This window comes from Lampris incognitus, chromosome 8 (assembly GCF_029633865.1).
Source record: "Lampris incognitus isolate fLamInc1 chromosome 8, fLamInc1.hap2, whole genome shotgun sequence".
Taxonomy (NCBI): domain Eukaryota; kingdom Metazoa; phylum Chordata; class Actinopteri; order Lampriformes; family Lampridae; genus Lampris; species Lampris incognitus.
The window spans coordinates 16268061-16280761 of record NC_079218.1 but is presented as its reverse complement, the minus strand read 5'-3'; the positions used below and the strand labels follow the sequence as shown (position 1 = coordinate 16280761).

At 41.7% G+C, this 12701-nt stretch overlaps 1 protein-coding gene across 2 annotated transcripts in view; it reads left to right on the top strand.

Annotated features, from left to right (window-relative positions):
- Window positions 1-11511, top strand: part of gabrb4 (gamma-aminobutyric acid type A receptor subunit beta4) — an 83452-nt gene extending 71941 nt beyond the window's left edge. The window contains exons 6-10 of one of the 2 annotated variants that reach the window (XM_056284498.1): window positions 3298-3435; window positions 6372-6524; window positions 9848-10104; window positions 10717-10806; window positions 11158-11511. In XM_056284498.1, coding sequence (XP_056140473.1) covers window positions 3298-3435; window positions 6372-6524; window positions 9848-10104; window positions 10717-10806; window positions 11158-11511 — 992 coding nt within the window. The remainder of the gene's footprint in view (window positions 1-3297; window positions 3436-6371; window positions 6525-9847; window positions 10105-10716; window positions 10807-11157) is intronic. The other variant, XM_056284499.1, reaches the window with a different exon arrangement.
- The last annotated feature ends 1190 nt before the right edge of the window (window positions 11512-12701 follow it).

Sequence of the window (12701 nt, the reverse complement as noted above, 5' to 3'; positions counted from 1 at the left end):
GGCCTTGCCGGACCAATGCATTATTGCTAACCTATTAATCAAACAGGCCCTAAATTATCATATCAAGTGATGGCCTCAACACATCCACCATTCAGTATGATTCAATTATGTCGTTGTAATGACGATTTGTGAGCCATTTTAAGGTGTGACTTAGTGAACACTTGCAACAATTGTCGGTGAACTGGCCCTTGTATTGCACAATAGTGAAATTTACCGGAACAACCTTGCAAAGCATTATTTTTAAGTCGACCAGCAAAAAATGTCAAATCAGTAGGGACCCCTGTAGAGGAAGGATTGATATGCTGTCTGATGGGGACCGGGGGGCAGCATGCAGCATATGCTCCGGATATAACAAGGTTCAGCATTTTCTGTCAAGGGCTTTATAAAACAAGAGTGAAAAGGATGGGACATATAGCACATGATTCTCATCTTATACAGGGAGGGGGAAAAAAAACTTTAAACTCAAAAATGATTGCGAAACTCTTGAGAAACGGAAATCTCCACACCTATGCAGTTGTTTTGTTTTAGTATTAACCTCCAGATGAAGAACGCTAAAGTCACATACTGGATTCTGTGCACTTACTCTTTTTATATATAAAAGGTGATTTATAATTACCCTTAGCGATGCAGTAGTTATGCTAAAATGTACGTTGTTCCGATCTAAAAATAAAAATAAAAGTCTTTAAAAAAAAGTACATGTACATAAAAAGAGAGAAAACAAGAAAAAAAAAGATGGCTAACTCCCTTGTTACCACGAGAGTTGGCATAGCAGTCAATAAAGCGGGCGTACTTTATTGGATCTATCAACACTGCTTAGATTGTTTGGCTAAACCTACACAGTGTATAATTCAAGTCTGTGCTGCCTTTTTATTATTGAAGGCTCGGTGAATTGCTAACAAGCTACCCAACCGGATATAAAAATAATACAAAAAATAAATAAACAAATAACTATAGTAATCGCTTCACATTAACGGATGTCTCATTAACAGGTTCACTGACCACCTTAACAGCGAGCATGCTTGTTCAGTATACCAGATATTTTTGTTATTGCTGCTTATTTTGAAAGGGGTGACCTTTTTTTTTATGCTTGGGGCATCCAGTTAGGTGTGAAATATGTATAAGCCGCGAAATAGAAATCTGCTGTAGTTTCCGCTATTTTCGAATCATGTAGGTGGGATGCATAACGCTACCGGGAAGAGTGCTCAATAAATATCAACCTGATTGATTAAGTGCGTACCGGCTTGGTCAATTTCACTGACGGTCACTGTTCCTTACCCTATAATCCCAGAGAGATTTAAAGGGGGTGAATTCTGTGCTCTTCTGTTTATAGGGTGCGATATAGTCAGGAGCTAGACAAGGGTAGTAGAAGGTGAAATATAGCGGCACCTTTCCAACTGAGATATGGCTCTGCAGCAAATGTAGAAACTAGATTATTGACATAAATCTACCTCCGAGGTCACTCTTAATTCCACCGTCAGTTGTATTATACCCCTTGAGAGAGTCACAGAGACTAATTCACTGTGACACACGCTAATGCATATTCATGCATACCTTTGTCATAATTCATGTAGTGTTACAGTGAGCTCCACAAGAACCTGGGCAGCAGATCTTATGAGGCAAAGTGAGGAGCATAGCCACATTAATTTAGTATTTAGTATATGGGAATATATACCGCACTAGCAAGCTCCAGTTTGTTCTGGTACGACCCGCAATCTTGCACAGAATGAACCCGACCTACATAAAAGGGCTTGTTTTAATGGGGAGAAACCCTGTTTGGAAATCCCCCACCCAAATATCCTCCTACTTGGATGACAACAACCCCCACATGCAGCATACGTTAGACAAATACAAGAAAACAGTTTTGGCCTTTGTTAAAGTCAAAGATGAAAATAAAATTTACTGGGGGAGGAAAAAAAAGGAAAAAGTAATATGAGCAGGCAGCGGTGAGAGGTTGTAGCAAGACTGGATGTGTTGGCTCCTGCAAAGTCTTAAAAGTTTGTCTTGTTACACAAAGTCATGAGTGAAGAAAAATGTAGGTTACATTAGATAGCATAAAGCTACCTCGATGATCTGATTCACGTCCCTGCCCAGGCTCTTTGCCTTCATTTCATCCTCAGTCATCTAATAATAGCGCAATGAGGATCTGCTGGTGTTGTTTTGCCCCTAAGCAAATGGGATGCTTAATGTGTTGTGCTTAAGTGATGCCTACACCTAGCATCGTTTTTGAACTCAACACAGGTATTTCTTTGAGTTAGTATAGGGAACTATAGCAAATATGATTTTTTTTTCTTTGAGCAGAATGGTTCTAGGGTAGTAGAAACACAAGAAACGTGAACAGAAGAGGTGGCTTGTTTGCAGAGCCTTGTGCTTGTTTGCAGAGCCTCGCGGTTGGGGGGTGAAGTTTCATTTTGCTTCTCTCATCTTACAAGTTACGTTGAACAGAACGCCAGTCGTTTTATTTTGAAATATGCAAATTGATGCAATATCTCAATTTTGATACAAACTTATTTCTAATTTGAGGGTATTTTCGCCTGAGTACTTAAGGTAGAATATGTAATGGTGTGAAACAGCAGCCTTAAAGGTATATTTCATAATTATTTGCTAAAAAAAAAAAATTTTTTTGTTGGGTGGGACCACTCAGTGGCGCTTCGTCACCAAAGCTTTGGCACGCTGGTCGATGTTGTGCACACCAGTTTGCCAAGCTAACTAAACATAGCAAACTGTTAGCTACCACTAACATGGGGGTGGGGTGGTGGTATCAAGTAGTCACTTGTTCAGTAAAAATGCTGCAAATGCATCGTTGTTGTAAATCTTCTTTTGTTTTTAACATATTTCCATTTCAGGAAAGCATATCCCGCCGTTGTATGTATACGATGGCGAGAGTAGTCGCGAGCTTGTATGCTAATCAGGCCTCCTATTCCCACACAACTCAAATGCACACACAACCAAGCATAGGACTAACAACTAAATATTAGCAAAATGCGGCAACCAAGTGGGGCTTACTTGTCTTGAGGCCACCGTTTGATGCCATTACAGAGGCCATCTTTTTAAGAGCCTGAGAACAAGTTATGTCGTCATTTTAGGGGATGGTCAAAACTTGTGACAATTAAATTACTTTTGAATATAAAACATGATCGGGTATGCAAGCGATCATCCTGCTCCCACTGCGATGCTTGAGTAGAAACACGACTGTCTTCATGGTTGTTTACGGATACTAATTGTGCCACTGAACCCATGCTCTTCATGTTTTTATTTTCCTCTCCACTTCTCTGCCAATTCCCCGTGACCTTGACGCAGATGGTTACACCACAGATGACATAGTGTTCTTCTGGCAAGGTGGAGATAACGCTGTGACAGGGGTCGACAAATTAGAGCTACCTCAGTTTTCTATTGTCGACATCCGCTTGGTTTCCAGAGAAGTCAGGTTTATCACAGGTAAGAACTTCTATGGTAAACCCTGATCAGGGTGAATGTGCCCATCACACTCAGCAAGTCATCCTCACTCACACATAAACTACAACATCTCTGCATCCATCTCTCCACTCCATGTATGAGACCATTGTTTTAGGCTACACATATATGGTATGTGCATTATTGCTAAAATTGGGAACATCATTATAAACAAATCTGAAGATAGAGTTTTGCCAATGAAAGGAGCAAATCACGACTCCATTTCCATATAGCACTGGGTTGTGTGTTCAGCTGAGGGAAGTTGAGAAGCTATGTTTGATTGATGGATATCAAACTGCCAGCTCGACTTCTGAGCATATACAGTTTAACTTTTATTGATGGTTGAAACATCATTTTATGTGATAAAAACACACCAGAAAGCTCCATCATTAGTTATGTCCACAGAATCGTTTTAAATGGCAAGTACAGTAATGTGTGTAATGATCTGAGGACAGGGACATAGGGTTGCACTTGCATTATTGTCAGAGACATGTCATTGCCACACATTGCACAGCAATGTTGTCAGTACACAGATTAAGTTGGCCATTTTGTGTGATGCAGAAAGTTCAACCTCAGCTCTGAAGCATGCAAATCCATTCTGGACAAATCTTTTTTTTTTTTTAAGAAAAAATATGCAAGCTTTGCAAAATTATTATTAGCAAATGTGCCAATAATATAATTTCAGCAGATTCACAACTCCCAAAGGCAAAAGGCAGACAAAACAAGAATTTAAATGAAATTGTTGCGTTTCATAATTTTTCAACATTTAGAAAATGGCACTGCTATTAATGTATTTTTGTGTTCTGCATTTGCACATTTCTATTTACTACGGTCTTGATAAAAACATATGCTGAGATATAGATTTATTTGAAGATTTACAGGATTCTGGAGATAAAAGCAATATACACTACCGTTCAAAAGTTTGGGATCACCCAAACAATTTCGTGTTTTCCATGAAAAGTCACACTTATTCACCACCATATGTTGTGAAATGAATAGAAAATAGAGTCAAGACATTGACAAGGTTAGAAATAATGATTTGTATTTGAAATAAGATTTTTTTTACATCAAACTTTGCTTTCGTCAAAGAATCCTCCATTTGCAGCAATTACAGCATTGCAGACCTTTGGCATTCTAGCTGTTAATTTGTTGAGGTAATCTGGAGAAATTGCACCCCACGCTTCCAGAAGCAGCTCCCACAAGTTGGATTGGTTGGATGGGCACTTCTTTGAGCAGATTGAGTTTCTGGAGCATCACATTTGTGGGGTCAATTAAACGCTCAAAATGGCCAGAAAAAGAGAACTTTCATCTGAAACTCGACAGTCTATTCTTGTTCTTAGAAATGAAGGCTATTCCATGCGAGAAATTGCTAAGAAATTGAAGATTTCCTACACCGGTGTGTACTACTCCCTTCAGAGGACAGCACAAACAGGCTCTAACAGGTACTATTTAATGAAGATGCCAGTTGGGGACCTGTGAGGCGTCTGTTTCTCAAACTAGAGACTCTAATGTACTTATCTTCTTGCTCAGTTGTGCAACGCGGCCTCCCACTTCTTTTTCTACTCTGGTTAGAGCCTGTTTGTGCTGTCCTCTGAAGGGAGTAGTACACACCGGTGTAGGAAATCTTCAATTTCTTAGCAATTTCTCGCATGGAATAGCCTTCATTTCTAAGAACAAGAATAGACTGTCGAGTTTCAGATGAAAGTTCTCTTTTTCTGGCCATTTTGAGCGTTTAATTGACCCCACAAATGTGATGCTCCAGAAACTCAATCTGCTCAAAGAAGTGCCCATCCAACCAATCCAACTTGTGGGAGCTGCTTCTGGAAGCGTGGGGTGCAATTTCTCCAGATTACCTCAACAAATTAACAGCTAGAATGCCAAAGGTCTGCAATGCTGTAATTGCTGCAAATGGAGGATTCTTTGACGAAAGCAAAGTTTGATGTAAAAAAAATCTTATTTCAAATACAAATCATTATTTCTAACCTTGTCAATGTCTTGACTCTATTTTCTATTCATTTCACAACATATGGTGGTGAATAAGTGTGACTTTTCATGGAAAACACAAAATTGTTTGGGTGATCCCAAACTTTTGAACGGTAGTGTATATACCATTGTGTTTTCCATGAAACTAGGAGATAACCATTTAGAAACCATCATGTTTACATCAGGACTTTTTTCCTCATTTCTCAAAGTCTCATCTCTATCTATCTATCTATCTATCTATCTATCTATCTATCTATCTATCTATCTATCTATCTATCTATCTATCTATCTATCTATCCCGCTCTATTCTCACTCCATTGCTCCTATATATATATGTGGGTCTTTCTGCGGTGAATGTGTTGTTTTTGCATCAGCATCTTCTTTCTCTGGTTGTTTGCATTAGTGCATTCAACAGACCAATTAATGTCATGCCACAACCGGCTGACATGTTTCCCTGTAAAATGCATGCACAGTAGGATGATTTACTGTACCCCGGGACTAGATATATATATATTATTCTGGCTCATGTAGTGTAAAGACATACTTTCCAATTACGCGCCTTTTTAAATGCCCTTTTGGTGATGTTTAGAGGACAGAGAAAGTGCTAAAGAAAGGCAGAGCAATTCTCTGTGACAATTCTCAGAGGGATGCTGGAGCTGCCTGCTGAGATAGGGGGTTGCAGAAAAATCTGCCGTGTTTGCGACTTTCTGCCATGTTTAATTGGAATCGAACTTGTCCCTGGAAAGGAATCCATCGCTTTGGGGAAATTAAGTGCTCCGTCTGAACAAATGGAGAAATGACTATCCTGCGCGTTGTCAAAGTGCAGACTTTGGAAGTCTTTAAGTTGTGCCAACATTTCCCCCTTCTCTCATTTTTACTGATGTGTTTCCTCTGCCTCGCTTGTCTTCAATCTATCACTCCATCCTCTCTCCTTTAAGGTTCATATCCCAGGCTGTCGCTGAGTTTCAGGATTAAGAGGAACATTGGCTATTTCATCCTGCAGACATATATGCCCTCCATCTTGATCACCATCCTCTCCTGGGTTTCCTTCTGGATCAATTATGATGCCTCTGCAGCTCGGGTGGCCCTGGGTGAGACACGGTCGCTACTGTATTCTTTAACTTCACAGTGTTTCCGATGAAAGCAACGAGCAAAGTAACCACAAGGTTGCCGTATCATCCCAATAACACAATACATTGCTCTTACACGCCAGATTGAATTCATTTACTTGTACACAAAGTAATTTAAGTATTGACCTTACCTTGATTATAATTTATCATTCTAAATTGATTATAATTCTAATTAAGCAGGTCGTGAATATGGGAGGGAAAAAAAGGACATTTTGTCAATATTCTAGTTTTCATGCAATTTTTTCCACTGTGATAATTGACTGAATCAATAGAAAGCCAGTAGGCTGCAAGTTACATCAATCATTGTCATTTGGCCATATATCTCCCGTGGTATTTTGGTTGCTCCCATCTGACGTTCTTACAACGGTACTAATATGTGAGAGACGTGAGGTCACAATGCTAACAAAATCACTGGAAACACTAGCAACTGAGCAAATTGAAGATGCACAATTATGGGAATGTTTTTTCAGTCCCAAAAGATCTCTGAGGGGTGAGTTCACTCATATTACATTGTATGTGTACATTCTTACAGCCCCTCGCATAATATAACTAATGTTACATCACTCCACAAGGTTGTATCACCATACAAATACTCTGTAAAAGGTTTTATTCTTCTGGGTTTTTTTTACAGAAATTTTGGTGTTTTTGTAATGACCACGAATAAATAGACTCCTAGCCCTTGGCTAATGGGTTGGACCCTTTAGTTGACTGGTTAGCGCAGTGGCCGTGGTGCGGATGACCCGGGTTCACTTCCTGGCTGCCCCTGAATTCGCTACATTCCAGTCAGCTAAAGGGTCTGACCCGTTAGCCGAGGGCTAGCAGTCTAGTCATTCGTGGTCGTTACACTAGCCCCCTCCTTCGGGAAGCACATCCCCGCGCTTCAGCATATCAGCGCCCTCACGCCTCTGGGTGTACGCGCTTCTGATGGCCTCACGGTCTCACCATCCCACTTCTGACACCAATGCAGTGAATTCAGGGGCAACTGGGAATCCACCGCAGCTTGGAACCGAACCCGGGTAGCCCAGACCACGGGCGACCACATTAACCAGTCAACTAAAGGGTCAGACCCTTTAGCCCAGAGGCACGAGGCAGCTAATATGCTGAACCATGGGGACGCACTTCCCAAAGGAGGTGGGTAGTGTAACGACCAGGAATGACTAGACTCACTAGCCCTTGGCTAACGGGTCAGATCTTTTAGTTGGTCAGACCCTTTAGTTGACTGGTTAGCGCAGTCACCCATGGTGCGGGCAACCCAGGTTCGGTTCCCAGCTGCCCCTGAATTTGCTACCTTGGTGTCAGAAGTGGGATGGTGAGACAGTGAGGCCATCGGAAGGGCGCGCATCCATAGGCGTGAGGGAGCTGATATGCTGCGGCGCAGGGACGCACTTCCTAAAGCAGGGGGTCTGTGTAACGACCACAAATGACTTGACTCGTTAGCCCTTGGCTAACGGGTCAGACCCTTTAGTTGACTGGGTAGCGCAGTCACCTGTGGTGCGGGCGACCCGATGTTAACTTCCTGGTTGCCCCTGAATTTGTTACATTCCAGTCAACTAAAGGGTCCGACCCATTAGCCAAGGGTTAGGGGTCTAGTCATTCGCGGTCGTTACATTTGGATGATTTGTAGTATTTTTGCAGTTACCTTTCAAATGCGGAAAATATCAGCACTTGGCGCTGCAATATTAGCAATGCACAGGCCAAGGGGCTCGTATAGTCTCAAAATAGGGAACGTACACGTATACGGACAGTCCATAGTCCTTTACCTTTCATACTCCAAGCACACCAGTGTGTACCAAAAGCCTACATTGTCCACAACCTTTGTCAGCCATATTTTGTGTGACACATGTACACTTATACATACAGTAGGCATTCACTAGGTAGGTCATCCTGTGCGGGTGTCCACCTGCATATGTTCTTTGTGGTCTAAGAATTGGACCTTAGGCACACCTTGCACATTCTGTATGCTTTTGATTGCATCGAGCAGCAATGGGCAAATGGCAGCTCACAAGCCACAGCACATTTATATTCAATCCCTGCATGCACTGCTGTATCTATATGTGGAGTTTTAGACAGTGAAGCTCAAACCACATTCAAACGTTTTTGAATTTATGATACGTAGGCAGTTGATACAACATTTCCTGACATTTTTTTGAACTAAGTGACATCTATCCCATGAGCTCAGCTTCTCTTGGACGGGACCCTACCTATGTTATCTATCTTGCCCATTCCAGTCTTCGCTATAGATGCTGTCTGGACTTGTCTAGGAACATCACAGGCAAAATAAATTTGTACTGAGATATTACCAGAGCTACACATCTGCATGTGTACAAGAGGGCCATAGAATCATATGACAGGGTTTTGGTTTTTTTTCCCAGGAACCTGGGAGGAAATCATTTCACCCACATTAATTTTCACAGAATTCAACGGTCATAAAATAACACTGAAAAAATATTTTGTGGGTCATTTTTCAAGATCACGAAGGTGCTGAGTGTAGAAGGATTGAGATGATAAAGATCTTGAGGTGTTGAGGTATCAGCATGAATTAAAATGTTTTGGGCTCCTCTGACTTTACTTAAGAAATTATATTCCATAAAGATAATTAATGAATAAATTGATTAATTAGAAAAAAACTATAAATATATATATATAGAGAGAGGGGGGGTAGAAAGAGAAAGGGATAAAATGAGAGAAAGAAAGAGTGAGAGGGCAAGAGAGCAAGCGAGATAGGGGATAGAATGAAAGAGAAAGATGGATAGAATGTGAGAGAGAGAGAAAAAAAGAGGCTAATTTCAGCACGTGAAATTTGTCTGAACAGATTAAAGTAGGTTTTTGATGCATTGTCATCCCAAGGCATCATATACTGAAACTTTTGCCAAGGTGTGGATATATGACATGTAAGGTACCCTTCGGCGTCTGTAAGGTGATGCTGCGGGTGTTCCCTAGACTCCATTGTTAAACCTCCGGCCTGCTACATGAACATCACCGACAGAGGTTTGGTAGTGGTTAAGTTTGGGGTTGAAGTTAGTTAGTTGTCAACCCGCCATGTCTCATACAGACAGGGAGGGGTACTTTGCGTGTCATGACTCTGTGGGATGAGAAGGGGCTCTGTATATCCGATGCTGGATTCACTTCGGTGAGATGTTGTTAGTGGTGGGTCGTTCATTATCCCATACATAAATATGCATACTAAAAACTGCAAATGTGTTCCTGGAAGTAAATATAATTACCTTCCACTGATGTGTCTTGACAAAAAATTTATTTTTGTTTTTTGTGTGTGCTACACTTAGGTGTGACAACGGTGCTTACCATGACAACAATTAACACCCACCTTAGGGAGACTCTCCCAAAGATCCCGTATGTGAAAGCCATCGACGTCTACCTCATGGGCTGTTTTGTGTTTGTGTTCCTGGCCCTGCTTGAATATGCCTTTGTAAATTACGTGTTCTTTGGCCGGGGCCCCCAGCAACAGAAGAAAATCAATGAGCGGCTGAACAAAGCTAACAACGAGCGCCCAAGATACGAAGAGAAGCGCCTGAGGGAACAGGTTTGCATCTTCATCCTCTCCCTCTCTCTTCTACTCTCCTTCTCCACATCAGCCAGAATTCAAGTGTGAAACAACTATCTGTTTAATATCAGACCCCCCCCCCATCCAAAGTCCTTCTTACTCTAAGAGTGACACATAGCTCCCCAAAGTAATCTTTCCAGAAGCATACCAATGCCGCCACAGCCAAAGGTCTAAATTCTCCCACCTTCACCCATTGCTTTCCCCTCAAGCACTGACTCTGCTTCTCCTCTCGAGCGCAGCCCTTTCCATTGAGGTAGTGATTCATCTGGATCAGCAGTGGTGCAAACATTCTCATTTCTTGTTGTGAGCTACGTTTATGCCGTGGGCTTGATTCACTCTCACACCACCACCGCGTCCTTTAACGTGCACTTTCCGACTTGTGTCTTAATCGGGTGGCGGCAAATGGCAAAATACAAGAAAAAGGGGGTAAAAAAATTGTTCGGTGGCACGTGCCGAGATGGTTAGAGTGAATGAAGCCCCGTGTTTTTAACTTTGTCTTTATGCATTCTGTGATTTTTGGAAAATGTGCTTTACCTACCAGTATTCTATAGCCACTTTAATGTTCTCTCCATTTTTCTTTCACATTGCAAGGACTCCATTTCCGTGCCGTTTCAAACCAACACCTTCAGGTCATTTACACAACGAAGAAATCTGTATCTCGAGGAACAAAGAAAAGTCGGGGTACATGTATTTAGAAATCATATGAGCTGTGGGACAGCGGTCAGAATAGTCAGATGATAAGGCTGTTCAAATTATTTGTGTCACTTTATTTCAAGTGAATAGTCACTAATGCAGTACAGTAAATATCTTTAAAAATGAAAATGTGACTTTTAACTATTTAGACATTTTTTGGAGGCATGCAAGAATTGACATTCCATATCATCCCTGCACTTTGCTTTAGCCTGAGCTCTGGGGTGAGGGGGTTTTGGGGGTTTGGAATAGATGTTTGAGTAGTAAATAGATTTGGGGGTCTTGCGGGGCGTTTCAGCCCCCCCCCCTGACATTCAATGTTTTTCCCTCCTCTCCCTTCAGGTGGATGCGTATGGAAACATCCTCCTCACCACACTGGAAATGAACAACGAAGTGATGCCCTCCGATGTCGGAAGTAGCGTCAGTGACTCTCGTAATTCGGTCATGTCCTTCGACAGCTCCGGGGTCCAGTTCAGGAAGCCCATGGCGCCTCGAGACGGCTTCAGCCACCACTCGTTGGATCGGAGCGCCATGCGAAGCCGGGCCAACTGCCGGCTAAGACGACGCTCATCCAAGCTCAAGTTGAAAATCCCAAATCTGGCCGATGTTAGCACCATTGACAAGTGGTCTCGGGTCATTTTCCCTATCACCTTTGGATTTTTCAACCTTATCTACTGGTTGTACTATGTGAATTGATGTGCATCCCACTAGGAATCATGGGCCATATTTTGAGAGCACATTAAATTGGCTTTGATACAGTTCCAAAATATGTATACACATATACAAGTTGAACATATGTATATGCATATTTCTATATATTATATTTATATATACACATGTGAAATCTGAAGGACCTTTCTGCTGTACAAAGTATTAATAGGATGACTTGAATGTTTAAGAAAAATTGTGAGAGAAGAATTTCAAGGCTTTGAGTTTCTTTTTCCTCCTGAAACAAACAAACATCAGATCCCACCAAGGGTTTTTGGAACTAAAGACTGCATGATATTTTTGCTAAAAAAGAAAAAAAGAGAAGAAAAAAAGGGAACGAGAGAGCTCTCGAGAAAGAACAGACGTCTCAGAGTCCCGTTGACTTTTTATTGGTACTTATTGTAATCAAAGTCCTCTACTGCAGCTCATGAGATCAGTGGTGGCTCGTCTGTTCAGGCATCAGCTGAGTGAGATCCTTGGCACCCCGCCCTCTCCCACCCCCCCCACCCCACCCCCCCATGACCCATGGATAACATGCACGGAGCTCTCCGGTTCTACTATGTACAGCAACCTTGTTTGGATTATGTGTTGTTCCTTGGGTTTTTTGAAGTGATATTATTCTCTTTATCAGACATCAGCTCTGGCCGAGCGGCCTCCGTTTGAGGGCCCCGTGGATGGGATGTTAGACCACCGCGTTCCTGCCCGGAGTCAGCGCAAAACTTCTGTACCTTTTTTTTTCTTTTTTTCCTCATGTTATTTTCAGAACAGGTCCTGGGGGAGGGGGTTGTTTTTCATTACGGTTAAAACAAATGCTGATTATTGTAGATATGATTTTGTCTTGAAAAATACTGTGATTTCGGAGAGTGTCAGAACATGTTCTAGAGCTAGGGCATTACTAGATAAAGAGTCAAAGGTATGCATTACTACTCATTCTGATTTGGAAAAAAAATAGACACATTCTGTACATTTTATCATTCAGTATTATCATTGGCATAGTTTGAACGTATAATTGTATTGTTTCTTTTCTCCAAATGATTCACACGCTCTTTAGATGTGGTATTCATTGGCATCATATGCTGCTTTGTTGATGGCGAGAACAAGGGGGTGGGGGGGGCGGGGTGGGGGTACGCTAGTGAGTGAGTGTTATAAAATGTTCCTGTGAGTGATGTTACATGATT